At 47.4% G+C, this 20,683-nt stretch overlaps 2 protein-coding genes across 2 annotated transcripts; one reads left to right on the top strand and one right to left on the bottom strand.

Moving 5' to 3' along the window:
• The first annotated feature begins 92 nt into the window (after window positions 1-92).
• Window positions 93-2,907, top strand: CSUI_002277 (sda1-like protein). The gene is made up of 4 exons (XM_068062479.1): window positions 93-229; window positions 582-1,319; window positions 1,706-1,990; window positions 2,640-2,907. The coding sequence occupies exons 2-4, from the start codon at window positions 591-593 to the stop codon at window positions 2,757-2,759; spliced, it is 1,134 nt and encodes a 377-aa protein (XP_067925548.1). The 5' UTR covers window positions 93-229; window positions 582-590; the 3' UTR covers window positions 2,760-2,907.
• Window positions 2,908-4,068: 1,161 nt separating this feature from the next.
• Window positions 4,069-20,158, bottom strand: CSUI_002276 (nol1 nop2 sun family protein). Its single transcript, XM_068062478.1, has 16 exons — window positions 19,107-20,158; window positions 18,273-18,339; window positions 17,571-17,662; window positions 16,906-16,957; window positions 16,225-16,313; window positions 15,009-15,105; window positions 14,123-14,275; window positions 12,459-12,508; window positions 10,988-11,137; window positions 10,499-10,588; window positions 9,391-9,460; window positions 8,078-8,438; window positions 6,870-7,758; window positions 5,828-6,352; window positions 5,334-5,517; window positions 4,069-4,624 (listed from the first exon to the last, which is right to left on the bottom strand). The coding sequence occupies exons 1-16, from the start codon at window positions 19,560-19,562 to the stop codon at window positions 4,353-4,355; spliced, it is 3,597 nt and encodes a 1,198-aa protein (XP_067925547.1). The 5' UTR covers window positions 19,563-20,158; the 3' UTR covers window positions 4,069-4,352.
• Between the last annotated feature and the right edge of the window lie 525 nt (window positions 20,159-20,683).

The raw sequence follows: 20,683 nt of genomic DNA, 5'->3' as shown, positions 1-20,683 counted from the left end.
GATAGATATATTATAGATAGATAGATAGGACATGAAGTCTTCGTCATTTTCTTTCTTTTCCAAGAAAAGACGGAGAACAGCCATCTTTGATAGAGATAGCTTCTTCAATGTCTGTGTGTACATCGGGCGACTGAAATGGCTGGGGTGTACGAGAGGTTCCTCATAGACTAGATGCGAAGTCTATCTTACGGATACGGCCGGTGTGGCCTGAGACACGCCTCGCTATCTTGTGAGTGAAGAAGATATATAGGAATTCTTTTCTTCTTTGTGAAATCGTGATAAAAGACGAATGTCCTCTCTTCTCCAGCACACACAGGCGTATACATCTATATCTACAACATATATACATGCTTCCCTGTTACTCCACGTACCGAGGTTATATTCATGTATATCTCCGTAGATACGTGTACATGATGTGTGGATGAAGACACACTGCAAATAGACTTGTCTGCATGTGAGAAGAATCTTACCGATTCCTTCAACAGGATCCCAAATGCCCCTTCCGCTTGTCTTTTATTCTTCCTCCTAAGCGCCTGCGGTTGCTGTGCATGCGTGTGCGTGGAACTCCTTCGTGTGTATAGACAGCTCCTATGGAGTATGGACAGTTTCGCCCAGCATGTGATATTACTGGAGCGGATGAATTGGACCGCCTCCAGAAGCTCGTTAAAGCTAAAAAGAGACAGCGAGATGAAGAGGAGAGTGACGAAGATGACGAAGATATCAGCGGTGAAGAGGGCTCAGAAGACGATGAAGTAGAAGCGGATGGAGGAGAAGAAGAAGATGAAGATGAAGATCTGGAAGAGAATGAAGAAGGAGAAGAAGAGAGTGAAGAAGAAGACAACGAAGAAGCTGATGAGGAGGAAGAAGAGGTCGGAGAGATTGACGATGATGAAAAAGAAGAAGAGAAGAAGAGTGATCAAGATGAAGAGTCTAATACTGTCCCTTCTTCTCGTTGCTCCAAGAAACGACGGCGAGTCAGTGAGGCTTCTTTAGAGAACACCTCGGAAGTTGAAGTTCCACAGAGCCCTAACCATGGAGAGACTCTTCTCCCATCTACTCCCTCTACAGCCCCTAGCCTAGCTATCGATCGGATTCTCACTCCTGCGGAATTCCAAGCTCTCCGTTTGCTAAGAGCGAAACGGACTGCAGATTCAGTTGCAGGCCCAAGAAAGAAAGCTAGGAAAGCAGACAATGAAGAAGCCCATGAAGAACTCCTAGCTCTCATTGAAAAGACAGGAGGAGCGGACGTTTCATCAGATAATGCGAGTGACAGTGAGAGTAGTGATAGAGGAAGCGACAGCGATGATAGCGAGAGAGAGGTAGGTGAGATCGTCATCTTGGGGTTCATATAGGGTGACAGGGGAGAGGCACAATTGGTATCATACAGAAAGGAAGGGGACGTAGAGGCTCTAGATGAGGAGAAGTTACAGCAGTTGGAAGAGACAGAGAGAGAGAGGGGGGGGAACGGGATGGGACTATCTATATCTATCTATCTATCTTTAATCTATCTATCTATCTATCTTTATGTATCTACCTATCTTTCTTTAATCTATCTATCTATCTATCTGTCACACAGCGTACCCGTCCGCGCTTGCGCAACGAGCCTAACCACCATAGAGAGGGATTTTGTCTTTTCTGTTGTCGATGTGACTAGCATGTATTCCCTTCTCTTGAAACTTTTTTCGGCTGATTCCATTCTTTCCAGGATGAAGGCGTAGGTAGCCTGTTTGTCGATAGCAAAGAGCTTGAAGGCCTTGCTGGGAGAAAGCGACGCCAAGCTCGAGAGCGGAATCGCATGCGTGATGAAGCTCAAGCAGAGAAGAGAAAGAAAGGCAAAGGAGCTTCACCATGGCCTTTCGCGAAGAAACAAGAAGCTTTAGCTGCCGCGTCTTTAGCGAAGAATCAGTTCAAAAAGAATAAAACGGTCGTGACAGGAAATGCTCCCCAGCACCTCAAAGCAAGAAATAAACCTCTTGCTATGGTCAGACAGGTAAGATAGAGAGAGAAGAAGGAGAACAAGAAGAAAGACAAAGAGAGTGTTTCGTTTCTCTTCTTCCGATCGGGGTTTCTGGTGAAGCATAGAGAAACAGACAGGCTCAGCAGCCAGCATCGACATGTGCTGTATGAGGAGTGAAGTGGGTAGGCGAAAAGGTTCTCGAGTTGTTATCGATACTTGAGATAGATGGAATGACGGAGATGTAGTCAAGTGTGTATGATGAAGGTTAGAGGTAAGATAGGAAAGATTTCTAGAGAAAAGAATAGAAGGGCTGTAGAGATCTCTGCGAAGACGGCGGGTTAGCAAGATAGTCGTGTATAGAGAGACAGCTCCTCACGGCATTTAGAAAAGAAAGGAGGCCACTTTCTTCTTTCATTCTCAGGTTCACAAGTGTCATGTAGTGACGGGGCTCTCCCTCCTGTCTCTTCTAGAGAGAAAAGAAAGCTTGATCTGTGAAAAATACTGTATCCATTTGCAATCTAGAACAACATGATTCGGTTATTTGTGAGTATGAGTTACGCATATGCAGGGGTTATATAGCTAAGTCTTAACACACGCTCATGGTGACGATGTTTATTGTCATGAGGAATAATCATCTCATCTATCTGCTGGCATGGTCTTTGCTGGGTGCATGCGTGTACAGAGCCGAAAACTTCGAGAGAAGAAGCAGCAGAGTGCCCGACAGAAGCTCCAGAATCTTAAAAAACAAATCAAAAATCTCAAGAAAAGTCAGATAGGACGACCACGAAGGCGAAAGAGATAAGGTTTGAAGAGTCATGTAGGCGGTGTCTATCGTCTTGTATGCTGATTCTTCTACAGTAGTATTATGGACATGGAGAAAGCTGTTAGCGTACTATATACATGTATGTGTATAGTAACGAGTTCTGGTGTAGTATAACGAAAGCGAAACAGAGGGGGAGGGGAAAGAATTCTCAGACTGCATGCGCTTCAAAAGAACACTCTTGGGACTCTAGATGGAGGCTTACACGTGTGGTAAGACGTCTTATGTATCTGCCTTTGTCGTGATAAATCAGCGGAAGATCAACGAAGAATAGCATACAGTTTTTTCTTTCCTAATCAGTTTATAGAAAACGCCCGACAATGGAGAGTATTGTAGAAGTCGCATGTACCGCTTGCCAGTCAGCTGTAGATGGATGAAAAGAGAACAGACCCACCCAGGTCGCTTTTTATTACCTCCCCTCCACACAGGAAGATGTCCGCGGATAGATTTCATTTTCACAGGCTACGACCGCGACGGCCGATTATCAGGGTGCCTGCTTTTCGCTTCTTCTTAACCTCTATGGCTTCAAAGGCGTATTGTACGGACCGTCATCTGTCCTACTCACGCCAGCCAAGTGCGACAGCAGTAGTGGTAGTAGCAGAATTGCGTTTTTCTACATGAACGTCCCTGCTTGAGACATGCACCCTCTCTTTCTATGGAGAGTTCCGACACACTCTAAGAGCTTTCACCTATAATATTAATGCAGTGAGATGACGTTTTTTATCATGACGGTTGACGGAACAACCTGCCGAACCGAAGGCCCGCGCATAGGTGGTGCATCACCTCGGACGGTCGTTGACGGATGCATGTCAGTAGCGTGACTCCCGAGACAGCACACGTGTACCTCCCATCGCAGTCTTCAGTGTTCAAGGGAGTCACAGACGCCACCCCCGCCTCGCCGTCTCCACGTTATTTATCTTCAAAAACAGAAGCAGAGGCCTCATTGCCACAGAGCCCTCGAGGTGGGAGAGACTTGCGTCCTTCCTGCCCTGCTCTCCTCTCTGTACAGGAAAAGTCTTGAAAGTTTTTCGAGATCATGTAAAAAGCGAACCTGTTTTGTTTGTCGTAGCCGTATACAAAACTAGAGCTTTACTGAATAAACGCTGTCGGCGGTCAGACGTGAGGCCATGCATGCAAGACCCGTACTAGGTTAGGTTGAGAATCGTGACACTGAAGCACATTGTTGCCGGTGGTATTAATACCCAACCAATATTAAATAACCTTAAAGTCGTAGGATATTGATAGACCATGCTTTTATACCGTGTCCAGCTCATACAGTTACACAACGTGTGAAGTAGCGATGTAAGCCAGTGACAAAGACAGCTCGTTGGAGGGTGAAAAGAAACTGCCAAGAGACAGACTGTGGACATGTCCGCGATTTTCGTTTATGCAAGGACATGTCTCCACTTTATCACGTAGCAATAAAAGCTGTAAGTGGAGAACTGCGCAGTCTAGCGTAGAACGTTTTCGTTTTCAAAGCTTCCGAGAGCTACCAAACAACCGATACCACTACGGCACCTCCACCAGCTAGTCCCGTCCATTCTCATGACACGCAGAAACACTGTTGGTTATGATTCACGAGGTGGTCGAAGTTGAAAGCTCTTCAGCTAATGCTTGTTTGCTAGGGGTAGAGGGACACTTGTTATTTGGAGAAGACGACTCAAAGAGGTGTTGGATAAGACCCTCTGCTTCTCTTCGACTGACATAACAATGGAGATGACCGACTGATGTCATCAGACAGCTGATACACACTCCATCTGAAAGACGCTGGAATCCTGATACCGGAGAAGGAAAACGGACCGAGGGAAGAACCTCTGTCGGGCATACGACGCAGACACATCCACCGGCTGAGAGCACAAGCAAAGCAGAACAAGTGAAAGAAGGCGTCCGTGTCTCAGTTCTTCCTAAGCAGTTGATGCTCCTGAGGTGAACAACTGAAAACGCGCGAAGCCATGGCAGGTGTCTGTACACCCGAGTATGGTTGTCGCGCATATAGACCTTCAGTCGTCGGAACGGCGTAAATGGAACATGTGTAACCTTCTGTCTTTGACGCCTTCCGAGGCTTCTTGTTTTACTCACTTCCAGCAATGCCCATACGATACCTCGATCCAAACTTCTCTATTGTCGGAACACCCACTGCTACTGCTTTCTGATGTGCAGAGAAGCTCAGCCGTCGACCTCGTGTTAGGCCTCGAAGCAAGGCCTCCCTTACTCACCCTGAACTTGATCTGGTCACCCGTTATGCTTGGATACTTCTTTCTCAAGAGTTAGTTAAGCCTTCCCACGGCTCTTCTCGTATATTTCCCTAGCACATCACGATTGATGCACTCTCTACCCCTCTGCTCTGTTGTATCTATTCCAGATCTCCTTAGTGTGGTATAAGCGAAAATTGAGCTGCTGTCTGCATCCAGCACTGCGCCTCGGATGTACCTACCTTTTTTATTGGACAGGACTCGATGAGAAGACATGCGTGTCTCAGAGGAGCATAATATGACTAAGTAATCGGCTAGACCGACCCAGTAAAGAAGCTAGCTAGGACTGACACGAGAGACTTACCTTCTAAGTTCCCCGTACTATTCCTGCATGCATCAAGAGCTTTAATGCTGCCCTGCGTCTCGGCAGCGAGGAGGTCATCGCGATTGATGATACGCGTCTCGGACATCAAGAGATCGGCAGCAACATCGAGATTAACGAAGAAAACCCGACGCCTCATGAAGCGGACCATTACTGACACACCTTCCTGGCCAAGCGAAGCAGAGAACACACATGCAGACGTACATACCTTAGGGTGCATGATGTACACCTCTAACACACACTGGCGTGAATTCGGAACGAAGATCCTGCATTCACAACGAGCCGCTAAGTGACGCCAGGATCGCGCCTTGAGAAGACAGACGGTGCATCTGCAGTCACCCCAACAGGATCATCATCTTGCTAAGAAAAATGTCTTCATAAACGGTTACATTAAGAAAAGAGAAAGAGAAGCCTGGAGAGAAGCAGACCGACTTCTCCATGATACAGTCTATAGAGATGAAAGGACAGCGATATACCTGGGGAATACGCCAGCCTTCCGCTCCAAACCCGCATGACACTTGTTGTGTTTCACTGTGTTGCATCAGAACTCGAACACCTGCATGAAGCCATTTCAACCGAGGCGTTGTCTCTTCCCGTCTCTTCCTGGAGCGCCCCTCTTGGTGTCTTCCTGTCGGTCTCTTTCCGGATTCTCCTTCTGAAGTGCATCTCTCAAGCTTATCAGAGTCTTCGCAGTTTGTACTCGCCAGAGGACCATCTCCTGAGGTGATATGCATGTCCCCCAAAGAAGGATCAGATAATCTATTACTCCTCGTGTCAGGCTCTTTCATCTGGCACCCATTACCCAGAGAAGGAGAGGACTTGGACGTGAGATGAGAAGGATGAGGCGCCGGTCTCTTGTATGGAGTCAAGAGAAGTAGACGGAGAAGAGTTGCTAAAGATTCAGATACAAAATAAAGACGCTTTGGTGTGTGCAAGCGACGCACAATTTGATGGAGAGGGAGATCGCGCATTGCCTTGATTGAACGGAGATCCCCTTGAACCTGTTTATCGAGAAAAAGAGTAAAGTCGATACTGGTACATTATCAAGAAGCGCCATCAACCGCGGCTGAGAAGACGAGAGGGTTCTGCTTCAAGAGACCTTCACAACACAAAAGAGCCTTCCAGAGCTCTGTTACTGAACTTTTCTCCCCTTACACCCTACCGACGTTTGCACTTCTCCCTATGGCATTTCACTGGAGATCTTAAAAGGACATCTAGTCATGTAGTAATATGACGTGCTGAGCTGGCCGACCCCGGCGTTCCTATGCAAAGAGGAAGATGACGCGATCTAGAGATGAATTCTTTTTAAACTTCTGCACTGCATAAACACCGGGTGTGGTTAAGCTCGGAGACTTGGAGATTCTTACACAATATATGTGCATACCAAGTGGAGAGGTAGAACCATGGCGATATCCTCATGTAGGTATCGACATATGCGTACACATGTAGTTACACATATAGAGAGACCTGGAGAGATATAAGCATAGCTAGAAGCAACTTTCTTTGTGTATACCTTACCAGTTCCGGTGCATGCATTTTGGAGAGGCCATAGAACGCGAGAACAGAAGAAAGGTTATCTCCTCCATCTAAATCTACAGGTACTAGAGTATGAAAGACACTGCCAGCATAACTTCCCGCAGCCTCAATAGCAAGCGCTGCTGCAACCTGAGATTTCGCATCTTCAGATACAAAACGAACTCTTGAATTCTCCTCTGATATGCCATTGAACCTCCGCGAAGTTCCTTCGGCTCCCTTCGCATCCTCCCCCTTCACCGTCAGCGCATCACAAGGACGTTCCGCATCACATTGTTTTGAGAGCGTCCCTTCAGTATCCGAACATTCATCGAATAATGGATTCTTGTCTTCTTTCCTAGCGTTAAGCAGATCCCCGCCTTCCCTCTCTGTCTCTGTATCTTTGGAGATATAGCTATCAGCATCTAGGTTGATAGCTGGACAGGATGTACGACAGACCTGCTGGGACCGCGAACCTTGAGCACCATGATTACTTTCTGCTAAGGCGGGTGGTTGCGTATGTTGCTTCTCCTTCGTATCACCTGGCAAGATAGACGTGAGGTTCTTCTTCTCCCCACCTAACACACTGTGAAGACAGACACTCTCTTCAAGATTCCCTTGAGGAGAAAGAGGAAGCCCATCCTTCTCTTCAGTGGGCTTTGGCGACTTCTCCACCACTACCTTCTCACCCTCAGAGACAGCAGGGGTCGAGGCCTCTGGTGTGCCTGCTGAGAGCTCTTGAATTCTTTTCGATCGTAAGACGTGTGACGGTAGCTCTTTGATCTTCCGAAAGCATGCGACGAAGAACCCTCCTGTATTATTTTGATGAGGCAGAACGCGTACTGCGTAGTCTAGATGCAATGATGTGCTATCCACAGGGGGAAACATGGTCGGCCTGTATGGGAAGGAAAGTACAAAGTGTGCGGTCGATAAATATACACACGGATCTATGTACACTCCATCCTGAGACAAAGAGATATGATACGTCTTAAGCACTCAGGGCATGCAGATCATCCTTCTCCTCATCTGAAGACTAGCAAGAACAGTAGCCTATCTAGTCATGTATACAGACCTAATACAAAACAGACCGATTAGGAAGTGCGCCTCTACATACGAAATAAGACCTACTCGATCAACGAATGCCTTTCATTCATCTCTAAGCAACCCATTAGAACACAAACACACAGAGAGAGATTGCATCTTACGACACGTACTTGATCTTGCCTTTAAGAGCTTCAGGCACCTGAGCGAAAGAACTGAAAAATTCTTGCTTCCTGTCTCTTCCATTCATAGATGATGTTTCGTGACCTGCCTCGGCACCTGAGATGAGCTCGCTTGACGTGCCCGTAGATCTCTTTGCCTCGTTCTCCTTAACAAGACCCTCGTGACCATCTGATGCTGTTAGATCCTCATGCTTTGGGATAAGAACATTCTCTACTCGTTGCTCCGAGTTGGAGTTCGTGTGGGATGTCTTGCCTCCCTGCAACGGTTTTTGCCGCTTAGGAAGACTACGTGGGACCTTAGGAGGGGGGACAGGGACTCGCCAAGAAGTCTTTCCATGGCAATATTTCAGACCTAGACACAGCAGCATTGAAGGAAAAGAAAGCTTCTTTTCTTGTACCGACTCGGAGACGTGCGTGGTATCTCAAGACATGCGCGATGACGTACGTCTTATAGCCCAATCATATACCCTCGATGAGAGTGTGACCTTACACTGTGCAAAAAACATCTGATAGACCATGTATACACATGTGATCGAATTTAGTCAGCACGTCAAGTGGAGTTATTGAGATAGATATAATAGGGTGAAGAGAGCTAGCTACTCATACAGCTTAAGCGCAGTGAGTGAATGAGGACGACCGCTGGACCAGGAAGAAGAAAAACCTCGTGATGAGCACACTTCCTCATGCTCTGTCGCGAAAGAATTCTCTGTCAGCTACTTTTGTCAAAATTCTTTACGAGTTCTTTAGAAAAGAGAGGAAAGTAGTAAGGCTTGAATACAGATCCTTCGGACGGTGTCTCCGTCAGAACTTCTCTTGCCTTGATACCCGTAGTGGCTTCAGATCACACGCAGTAGACCCTCCCGACAGAGAGATCGATCGTCTATACTGCATTTGAACAAGTAATAGTCAGAGAGAAGGATACAAGCAATCGTGATACTTTGTTCGTTTCCCTGCGGTCCTTCAGTCCAAACGCTGAAGACTTTGCTAGTCACACCTCCACGGAGAATGCCTAAGTGTCTTGTCAAAACCGGAAGTCGGTGGTTCGACTCCAGGCGAAGAGATACAGAATCTGCCGAAGGAGAGACTTGAATGGAAGGCTCACAGCTACTTTCCCGAGATATAAAATTTCGTAAACGATACCAGACAGGCAGACATTCCTGTCGAGATGCGTGTATCATCGGTGTAGAGGAATTGAAGGAAATGATAGAAGAGAGACAAAGATGCATGCTGTGGCGAAAACAGCTAGACGAGAAAGATTTAGAACAGCTGTAGACTTGGAAAAGAAGGAAGGAAAGAATGATTACCTGGAAGAGGTGGAGGAGGCACCAGTTCAACGCAGCCCTCATATTGCTTCAATGCGGCAGCGACAACTGCCTGCAGAAAAATAACAATAGAAGGAGGGGAGTGGAAGGACTGGGAGATGTTCATATTGAGTCTGGGTCAGCGTAATCGAGTCCGACAAAGTCTCCGAAGAAACATAGGTTTCTCGTTAGTCTCGGAGAAGAAGTAGAGGCAGTGGACACGAAGTTATCGCTTGTAAAACTTCTAATTCGGAACCAAGTCAATCACTATAATATGAAGGCTCGCTGCTTTCTGTCTTTACCAGGAAGATGAACTATGAAGAGGGACCAAGCACGGCTGAATAGATCTCGTCTTTAACCTTCCTCCTTGAACAATGGTGCTGCAGATTCTCGCTTTTAGAACATTCATCTTCGCTCATCTAGGGTCTACACGAGTTGAAATTATGATATACGAAAAGCAGCCGACGACGGGGCTCGAACCNNCTACCGACTGAGCTACACCGGCGCAATGGTCGCTTACACCTCACTAGCGCCAACACGCCATTAGAGGAATGACCAAGTGTGTTCTAGAACGCTCGCAGTAACATCGAACAGGGGTTCTCGAAAGCTCATGAGTAGGCAGCGAGGCTACAGACCTCGAAGTCTACTGGATGGCCTCCCTATGTCGGCGCCAAACAAATTTTCGTCTCTCCCATCACGCTTGATACCGGAGACGGCACTAAAGTGACTTTGTGACGTATGGGAGATCAAACAAGGATAGCAGAAGCGAATGCAAAACCTCACTATTTTCATCACCCGTTAACCGAGCGAGGGAGCATCCGAGCCGGCTCTCCACAGGACCACGCCTTCGATAGTCTCGTGCGGTGAAGCTGTGTTTGAATGCCCATGGAAGATCAGCAATGTATTCCAGCCATTCTGAAAGCGACCTTCGTGTCAAGAGAAGCCTGCACGTGTGTATGTATGTCTCTATGTACGTATGTATGCATAGTCTTCACATCTAAGCCACAGCCTGACAGCAGTGCAGTACGAGTTCAATACTAGACTGCAGCAGTCATCTCAGTACAGGCCCGCAGTGAAGCTCAGCTCGAAGAACTCCTCGCTCCCCCCTTACCTCATCCTCTAGTGGGTTGAGTGAACAGGTAGAATAAACCAGGCGACCGCCGACACGGAGTAGGTGTAACCCCCGGTGGAGAATGCCAAGCTGAAAGTCAGCAGTCAAGACAGGCAGTTCCTAATAACCCAAGATGAGCCTAGCACCAGTCTAGTTATCACCAGTCTCTACCACGTAGACCTTTCTACCGGAGCGATTAGGCACTCACTTCAAGTAGACACATGGACAAGAACAGCCATATCCTCCCGCGATCCTATTCACTACACACTCGTTTTCAAAGTCAAGCCAATCACAAACTTCCTTATGAAAGCGCTAGCAACGATGAAGTACATTGTGTGCAGGCTTTTACATGCAAGGCAGGGCAGGAAGTATAGGTATAGTCCAGCGGGAGCCCTTTCGAATAGTTTTTCGGGAGTATCCCATAAGTAGGTGTATCTAGCTGAAATGCTCGTACTAGGCGAGTACGGGACCCCTTGTGTTGATGCTTACCTGAATACTATGTAAACCCAATCCACCTCCCACAGTCCATTTGCGCCAGACATCAGCATTTTTCCTCATAGTTCCATCCCCGCTGCACGGCACGTCGGCTGTATGTAAACGCAACCACACATCTAGGGCAAGCAGGAGTGACCTGAACTCCTGAAAGCACCGCAGATGTGCGTGGACCCCCACGGTCGAAGCAAGGTCTTCTCAGTCGCGTATACAAGGACAGGAGCAGTCTCTCGCTCCTTCGTAGGTAAAAAGAAAGGCGGAGTCGGACAAGAGTACTCTTGCTAGAGTTTTAGGCGTCACATAAAACATGTGGTAAACCGACACGTGTTACAGAGAAGAAGAAGAAGTTTGAAGTAAACAAATCTTTAGCATCACAATCTCCCTGCAAACCTCTGAGTATCAACATATCAATGAGATTAGACGTCTCTTGAACCCTTCAAAAACAGTGACAAGCCAAGTATGAAGTACAGGCCGTATAGACAGTCTTCCTTGAGAAAGATAGGGAGGATCACCACTACATCAAGTACACCATAGACAAGCAAGATACCTGGTACAGAGAGGTAGCACTATTAGATTGTTTCGTCGGCCAACTTACCAACGATCCGGTCGAACTGAAACTGAGAGGGACACATACAACACACAGGGAGAGAGAGCGAGGAAATAATCTACCTTCTGCTGTCTTTGCAGAAGCTCGGATTTCATTGATTCTATTCTTGACTAGAGAGATAACTTTCACCTCAGTCGAAGTTCGAGAAGGAGACAGGACACCTAACGGCGTATCACTATGTCCCTTTGTCTGCCTGACTTTCCTCATGTTAATCCCTCCGACCCAACGGTCAGTCTCTATTGTGACAGGTAGAAGACTCGAAGAGAGAGAAAAGATCGAGGTGGGGTATCGTGACAAGGAAGCACTCAGGCCTACTCATTTTTGATCACCGCCACCTTGTACTACAGCCAGAGCTGTATGCGACGGGGCTGAGAGAAGCTGTGACTACGCATATAGTGAAGCGACTACGGACTGTAGGATGAACGATTCTGACAGATGGAGCTTCGATTCGTACATCAACATCTGTTGAGGCTTATAGGGCATGAGCTATGATCCATGCCTTCACTACCTCTCTAAACATAGACAACAGGTAAAGGTTAGGCTTCAATCAACTCTTGACAGAACGGAGGAATACTCTTTATCATTAATGGAAACGCGACTACTCCTGTTTCTCCGTGCTATAGAGATAGCACGACACAATGTACTATCGAAGCTTAGTTCCATTCACAGATCCCTCATGAACGTTTTCTTCGTGTTTGGTCGGACACCGCGGACACTTCAGCAGAGAAGACGGAGATCTTCCTAAATGCTTCCCGACCATCCTGTCGCTGCAACGAAACGTACTACCGAGTCAATCGCACTCAAAGTAAGTGCAATCTCATCCTTTTCTTGCGTGTGTGTAGGAGCTCTCGTCACACTTACTCGGATATTACCGTCTGGGCCATCTGGAAGGGTGAGAGGAAACATCGAGGCTGAAGGTACAGACATACACAAAGCAAAGTCTTCACGCTGTCTCTTATCGTGGCTCACATGCCAAGAAGGTGGTCTAGAGAGATCAACCAGCTTCCCTGGAAAGGGTCTTTTCTTTGTACTCATACACTTGAGCAAATTTCAGCTGAATCATCACTTTGAGAAGAAGCAAAAAGCCTCCTCGAACAGAAGAGCAGGCGACAGAGGATAGGGTCACGAGAGACAGCTGACCAAAAGACACGCCTTCTCGAACCACCCCGAGTTGCTGCTAGAAAGCTTCCTTACCTTTCGATGCATTCAACAGCAATATATGAACTTTGGCTCATAAGACTTCGTCGGAAAAAAGGGCTTCGTGTACACGGCGGAATGTTATACAGGGGCAGACTGAGCGTGTGGGGCGGGGACGAATGAAAAGGGGTTGTTGATCTTCTTTAGCCCAGGGACTACATGCCGAGAAGGCAACGGGGGGCTGCTTCTGTTATGTTCAAGATGACCAAGGTCGTCAAGAGAGTCATAATGTAAGCTCCTGAGATATCTATATCTCGCCCTCATGTCTGTCAGGGAATACTATACCATATCGTAGGTAGAAAGGAGATATAAGGGTTCAACGGGACGACTCTCGATGGATGAATGACTTGCATGTGCATCTCTACATCTGAGAACACCTCAGTATGCTCTGAGACCTCATACATAGGAAGCAAAGAAGACGACCAAGACTCCCAAGAAGACGCAGTAGAAGTCTGCCTGTCTAGGAGACGTAACTCTTCAATTTTGCCCTTGCATGTGGCTACACTAGCTAGAGATTCCGAGGGAAGAAAGAGCGAGACAAGTGGCGTCAGAAAACCTACCATCTAGACAGGTGATGCCAATAGACCCCGATGGGACCTTCATGCACTGGTGAGCTAACGTCTGAGCTCTTTGAATGTCGATGTCGTTCGCGATGACTAGGCCTGAGAAACCAGGTGAGGACTGTATGCACTATTAGATGAAGAGGACGTCTACACATAGGCTGTCTGAAGAAGCCTATACATGGGACTGTCTGAAGAAGCCTATGGACGGGGCTGTCTGAAGAAGAAGCCTATGTACGGGGCTGTCTGAGGAGAGTTTGTAGTTGACTGAGACAAGCCCTGCCGTAGAACTCAATAGAGCCATCAACGCGCGGCAGGTAGACACGCACAAGTAGTTGTCAAATGCGGGTATACCGTAGGTAGCTATGATGCGGAAGCCGAACAGGAAGGAGTACGAATAGAGAGAGGAGAGGACGGTCTGCCTCAGCAACATTGAACACTATAGAACCCCCCGGATTCTTTAACGATGATCAAAAACACAGTGAACTGTCCATCTCTTGGGAGAAGATCATTCAGGTTCTTGTGATAGTGAAAAACGGTCGCTGTCGACAAGATAGACAGACCGATCACGTAACCCACGCCAGCAGGACATGAGACAGAACACCGCCATGAATATACAAAGAAGAAACCGTGCCAATCACTGATACATTTATACACTGACAGTGCAGGCCATGCATACGTTACTCGGAACACTCGCACACAACGACAGATTATATATATACATATACCTCCAAGTGTTCATACATCCCCTCGGCGTTCTTGACTTACCTGTCGGTGGTTCTACTCCTGGGAGATTCTCTACGCCATGTACACCTTCTCTGGCATCCTTCGTCGTTGCTTTTGCCTGCTGGTCTCTTTTAGTCTGCTCTCTGTCAATCAAAGTCCAATGTAACATGTCGAGCACCTCTGTAGTCTTCGACCCTATGGCCACCCCACACGGCAAGCAGCACGACGAAAAGCTACTTCATAGGGCTCAAGGAATCATCCGCGCGTCCCACACAGCTTGTGCGTTACGGCTGATAGAGACGTCCCTCTACTATCACGTTCGATGTCTCTCCTCCAGACTTCTGTCACCCCCATTACGACACACCAATCAGTTCTTCCTTCAGAAGACCCTCGCCTCACCCCTTCGCTTCGCTATTGTCGGTGGCTCCTATCTCGAAGGACAATCTGGGCTCGCCTCGCGCGTGTCCGTGATGCTGTGGTCCTCCGGTTCCCTCGCAGTTGCCTGTGTCGACTATACGATACTTCTGTGCTACTGGGACATGAACGAGGACCTAGAGGGGGTTACTCTGGTACTACATAACGTCACTGAGAATGCAAGAGGTGTGACCTCCCGTCCCTTGTTGGCTGTACGATGTGAATTTCGTCGTAGACCTGGAGAGACTCTAGGGAAAGGCCACGGCGCACTGCCGTGAGGTCAGCTGTGTATGGAGAGGGCCTTGCATAGTGAAGTGGCCTTCCTTGTTGTCGATAGTCCAATCGAGGAAAGTAACATGACGTATCTGGTAAAGTTGTGCATTCCACCTGTTATGGCATGCTTAGGTGTCTGAGTGCCCGCTGTTAATAGCTTAGACACAAGGAAAGAATGGAAGTAAGACACGTCAGACAGCTAGCCAGAGAGAGCGAAAACGCCGAGAAGACTTCAACTCACCAGGGGAGGCACACATATCAAGAATACGATGATGCGGCTCAACTTCCAGGAAGAGACAAGGCAACATGCTGACGGCTTCTTGGCGAGTTAATCCTCCCTACAGCAAGCCATGGAAAGAAAGCAGGGAGTGTGGAAAAACTCCGAGTGATGTCTCCTTTGAAGAAGCACAGTACAAGACTTATCACGAGACTCACTCTACGACAAAAGAGATTTGTGTCTGCCTAACTAAAGAACTGTCTCTCTTCGTCTCGCGCATCGCACGCGCCTCAGGTACGTCTAGACGTCGATACACAACAGCAAAGGGGTGAAGGAGTTCTACCCTCTTTCTATAGGTTTGTCTGTAGAGCGGTAAGTATATCTGTACATCTCTAGATACAGGCGGATAGGCACAACCAAAGTGAAAGGATATTCGTATCTTCCTACGACCACCGCCGTTCATCACCCCAGTGTTCCAGTAGACTGCTGATCGTTTGCCAGGAGTAGGTAAGGAGCTATCAGAGCGGGCCATGTGCGCCAGCTATGCGTCAGTGTTGAAAGGCCTATCAAGGGAATGGAGTAAGGGGGGCCGGCTCCCCCGAGAAACAGATAGGCAGGCTATTACTTCGATTGCTCGTGTCTGTCAGCATGCATACATATACTGGGAGAACAGAGCATGCATATGTATACTGGAAGAACACATTATGAGAGGAACAAACCCAAGTTAGAAAGCTGTGTATGACCCCTCTTGATCAGGCAACCTGGTAAGCTGCTAACTCACCTGACCTTCTTGAAAAGCACGACATCAACATAGACAAGAAACTTTTACAACAGCCAAAGAATTGCCGACTCTCCGACAGCTCTGGAGAAGAAGTATCGTACTTCTGAATAGGTACAGTCCTAACGAAGAAGGCAAAGCCCCCCGTGGCCCCTCTGCTTTGCGTCTCCATATCTTCTGTCTGTAAAGAGAGGTCGGCACCGAGTCTCTCCCACTAACTACTGCTACGTCCCTCGTTCGCTACTGTCGTGACCCAAACACACTCTAGTGAGCTGCAGTGAAACCATCCCCCCCTTTCTCAGAACTATCTATCTATCTATCCTTAATCTATCTATCTATCCTTAATCTATCTATCTATCTTTAATCTATCTACCTGTGAGGAGGGACCACTGAGATAGTAGAGATGAAAGAGGTTTGTTCGTTCGTTAGGAAGACGTAGACCTTTCCTTTATGTAAGCTCACCCGATAGTCTTCATTCATGATTTGCTCCCGAATGTGCTTGTAGGACTCATCCTTCCTAAGTCGTACTTTACATACATTTCCCCACTGCCCTACCAACAAAGGTTCAGACGCAACAGGATATAGGCAAAGGTCAAGTCAGCTTAGTCAAAATACTGACGATGAGAGTGAAGCACTCCATATCCCTTTTTTTCCTAAGCATGGTATCAGAGTAGAAACAACATCCTCCCATCCGCTCCAAGTGAGATACATACAGAGAGAAGCTGTCAAAGCTCGCGCCTGCCTTACTGAGGAGTCGCTAGTTGCTTTTCGGAGGAAATATCATACACTACATACATGAGATGAGACTCCCTCCTGGGGAGATCCCACTGTAAAACTACTGAAGAGAAACTGCAGTCCAACCAAGCGCGTGGCAGCGCCCAGGCAGACTCTCCCTCTATACGTGGATGAGGAGAGGAGAGCTGGAGAAGCGGTACAAATGGCATAGGGCAACGTATCCACTGTAAAGGTTCTGTAGACAGTATGGGAAGTTGGACCAGACAGGGAAATAAATCAGGAGACCTCTTTACATTCATAGATAGAACAAGCAGTCTAGAGTGTTTGACAGGATATGATAAGTCAAGCGACGTAAGCGGTCAAACAGCGGGATGATATAAGATCAGATCAAGGCGAAACAGGACTTACATGCAAGTCTATGTGGTACCCAGGGGAGCTGAGTAAGTGCCTCTTCACTTTTCTAAGGAGAGAAGAAAGAGAAAGACAAGAAACGACACAAGAAGACTTGGAATTTGCTCAGGAAGCAAGAAGAACAAAAGAAAGACGTCCCTACGTGCTACATGGGATAGAGGGCGACGCTGCCAAAGGTAAGTATGGAACCTTCTTGAGAAGAAGCTACACATGGATCCACGGACCAGTGGGGAAGCGAAGGCGCTGCAGTGGATAGAGAAATGTGTACGTAAGACATAGGCATACGTCGCCGGTATGTATACAAACAAGCAGTCACTTCTCTCGGATCTAGAAAGAGACGTTTCACTCATGTTGACCTCCATCATCGCCTTCGCAGTTCTCTCTAAACATGAACATCCCCGAAGAGCTCACACTCCCCAGTGCAACAGATACCAAGGCTATACGTCAAACGATCTGTATCTTCTTCCATTCGCCTGTCTTTCAGCGAAGAACCTGGCTCTTCGTTGAGAGTCAAATAGGCGAATGCAAGGCATTATAGAAGAGGGCATAGGAATCATAAAGACAGTCCAGAAACGCGGCTGGTGTCTGAGCTATTGAAGAGAAGTGTTGGAGCCTTTCCCAGTCCTGTGTGTGTAGCTTGAAGCTGACAATCGCACACATACCTCTTTGTTTTCGCTATCTCTCTTGCTTAAGGTATCGAGAAGGCTGACCGTCGATTTCCACAGAGGTGCCGATCGATTGACTCTCACCGCGGCTAAATGCAAAAGAAAACACATGACGAGGAGAAGAAAGAAGACGAAGGAGAAGACAGACAAGTGAACAGATCCGAAAGAACGGAGAAAAGAGAAGCACCGAGGAAGATATACGAAGAGAAAGAGAAGCTCTTCAAGGTGTCATTGCGCTATATTGTGTGTGAGGCGTCCGAACTAAGGAGAGACAGGGGATACTTTCGGGATGTTCAGAACAGGAGAAGAGTGTCAGACCGTTACTGTTGAGAAGATTGAGTAACACAACAAACAGAAGGCAACGCAGGCGAGCGTCGATGGAAAGAGAGACAGGGCTGAGAATCTATCTCTTTAGTCTGGTGGAAGTGTACCTAGTCTCCGATTTCTTCTGTTAGACGTTAATAGAGATAAGAGAACTTGCTGTGGAGATAGAACTGTTGCTTGCGCCATTCAGCAAAAGAGGAGCAAATTGCACCTCATGAAGCACGCTTCTGTCTTGAGGAATTCACAAAAAGTCGTACATCTACCATAGCGCCTCTATCTTAGTTGACTGTATATACACCCCACACTCCTCTTCCTTCTGTTTTCGTTCTTTCTTGTAACCGAAGAGAGAGGAGGATTCCTAGAGGACCTTCTTACCTGGGAGGGTTGTTTTCAAGCAATCCATGAAGGTGCCCCACTCTTCGGCGGGGCATATGCCTTGAGCCTAAGAATTGAAGCGAGACAAGACATAAGGAAAAAGAAGAAGAAGAAGACCTCTGTCGCAGAAGAACCAGTGGGAAAAGAATAACGGGAGAGGTCACTGCTTCATTCCTTCGTAGAGAACCTAACAAATTTCTCATCAATCATCGAAGCCTTCGACTATACATAAATATATATATATATACCTAAAGACAGAGTATCCATCTTCGCTTTGTGATATTTCCCTTTCTTCCTCTCAATGATTCTCTCTGCTCTTTGCTTTCTCCCGTCTATTGTTCGGCTTCAAAGTCGAATAGAAACCATGGAGGATTCGCTTCCCAGAAAGGCTGGCTGTCTGCTGATGAGAAAAGGCACTTAGGAGTCTTGTATCAGCCATAGGACTGCTCAAGAATTTCCCTGGTAAGTGTCTACAAGACATCTACTACCGCTTCTCAGTCGAGCTGAAACTTGGGCGATAGTTTGTCCCTTCTTCTCCCTTCTGGCTTGACTGGAACTAGAGATTCACGGAATACTTACGATGGAGTGAAAGGACATATAGATATCTACAGAAATAGACGTTGAGCTGAAGGAGAGCGAAAGATCCATTTCCAAGCATGTAGATACATGCAGAGGTACTGAAGGAAGTTTGTTATGAAATGACTGCTTCTCTGTCCCCCCCCGACTGATGCACAGAAAAGCACTTCTTACACAGTTGACAGATCGTTGAGAGACAGCAAGCGAAAGGCTCTAGCACCCCCTTATCGCCAAGATGACTTTCAGAATTCACCCTACCTTATAGTATTCCTCGAAAGCAGCATTCTCATAGACAAATGGAGCATAAGATTCCCCTTGTTGTCCTTCCGTCGTCTTTTCTTCATTCTCTTCTTTACTCTGACCTTCTTCCTCTTGGCAACATCTACCTCGCCAGGCTCTCCCCCCTCCTCTTCCTTTTCCGCCTCTACCTCTCCCGCGTCCCCCTGTTCTTTTTCTATGAGAACCATCGCCTGGTAGACCAGAGTCTCTTTCGTGTTCATGTCGAATACAGCCTTTCTTTGAAACTTCTTCACATCGGCTTGTTGCCTCTGCCCTGTCTTGATCTACTGAAGCGGTGCATAGCTGCGGGAGTGAGCCAGAAGTCTCTTTTTCTACCAAAGAGCTCGAGTTCGGCATATCTGATACATGAGTATGAGAAGAGGTAGAGAGAGAATCAAGGGATGGTTCCTCGGTATCTAGTTTCCTCTTCCCCATATCGTCCTTCGCAAGCAGTCTGATGAGAGGGAGACAAGAGGAGCCGACGAAAGGAAAGAACTATGCTGAAGAGACCTTAGATAGTTGTTAGCTGGTGTGGTCGAACGACAGATATAGCAAGCGAAGGAAAAAGGCAGGTGGAGATGAGGAGAGTCGGACGGGGGTCTAGTCACCTGAAGAGATTTGGAGTTGAGCGAGAGGTATAAGGAAGAGAAGATTGGAGAAATAGACGGGAGGGGACTGTGTACGGACAACGGTTGTCCAGTGTACTAGCGGGGATCTAAACAGCGACTCAAGAGAGGAATGGAAAAGAGAGCGAGAAGCTAGAGAAAACAGATACAGAAGGCACAGAACAGATGAGGATCCGACTAGTGGTGACGAGGCTCAAATGGAAAAGAAGGGCTATGTAGTGGGCGGCACATTCATGAGAGACTCGATCTGTTGCAGCATCGACTCTTCCTTGGAAACGCGATTTGACTATGAGTACCGCAGTGGAGTAAAAGATCGAATCTCGGCGCCCGAAGTCCACAAGACAGTCGAATATCTTCTACACCGAGGCCCCCAAGGCACTTGGATTTTATCAGGGTGGTAAGACACCGGACAGAATGATAATCTCGATCTGGTCGAGATGCTCGTGTCGACACGTTTCCCCATGCGCATGCGATCTGCAAGAATTTCCCGTGAGTCACATGCGCGGAAAGCCGATCGATCTTCTGGTGCCCAGTTCCTTCTCCTTGGAACCGTGATGGCAATCGACACTGTAGAATCCCTTCCCTGGTGATCCCCTGGCGTTATAAGTGCGGACACGGTACCAACACTTCCAACAGAAGGTGGCGTTTTAAACCCGAAGACAGACTGGTAAAAAACAAAAATTGCTCTACTTCCGGAGGACGGTCCGTCGCAGCAAGTCTTCGGATCTTTGTTCTCATACACACGTTCCCATTGAGTTCGACAGTACAACAACAGTAACTGGGGTCTTGCATCTGGGGTCGCAGGGATCTCAGCTGTGTTACCGATCAAGATCACTCACTATATTGTGATGGCGAGTTTGAACTGACTTCCGGAATGCCTTGGACGCCTCGCTACTACGAGGGCATAGGGTGTAACGCCCGCGCTTTGAC

This window comes from Cystoisospora suis (assembly GCF_002600585.1).
Source record: "Cystoisospora suis strain Wien I chromosome Unknown contig_956, whole genome shotgun sequence".
NCBI lineage: Eukaryota > Apicomplexa > Conoidasida > Eucoccidiorida > Sarcocystidae > Cystoisospora > Cystoisospora suis.
Note: the sequence above shows the minus strand (reverse complement) of the source record. Positions and strands in the feature narration are given on the sequence as shown.

Coding starts and splice junctions, on each gene's coding strand:
- CSUI_002277 (XM_068062479.1), top strand. CDS start 591: ATGGAGTATGGACAGTTTCGCCCAGCATGTGATATTACTGGAGCGGAT. Junction 1,320..1,705: donor GCGATGATAGCGAGAGAGAG/GTAGGTGAGATC, acceptor CATTCTTTCCAG/GATGAAGGCGTAGGTAGCCT. Junction 1,991..2,639: donor CTCTTGCTATGGTCAGACAG/GTAAGATAGAGA, acceptor ATGCGTGTACAG/AGCCGAAAACTTCGAGAGAA.
- CSUI_002276 (XM_068062478.1), bottom strand. CDS start 19,562: ATGGGGAAGAGGAAACTAGATACCGAGGAACCATCCCTTGATTCTCTC. Junction 9,461..10,498: donor TCAACCCACTAGAGGATGAG/GTAAGGGGGGAG, acceptor ATTTTTCTGCAG/GCAGTTGTCGCTGCCGCATT. Junction 6,353..6,869: donor AAATGCATGCACCGGAACTG/GTAAGGTATACA, acceptor CTCGATAAACAG/GTTCAAGGGGATCTCCGTTC.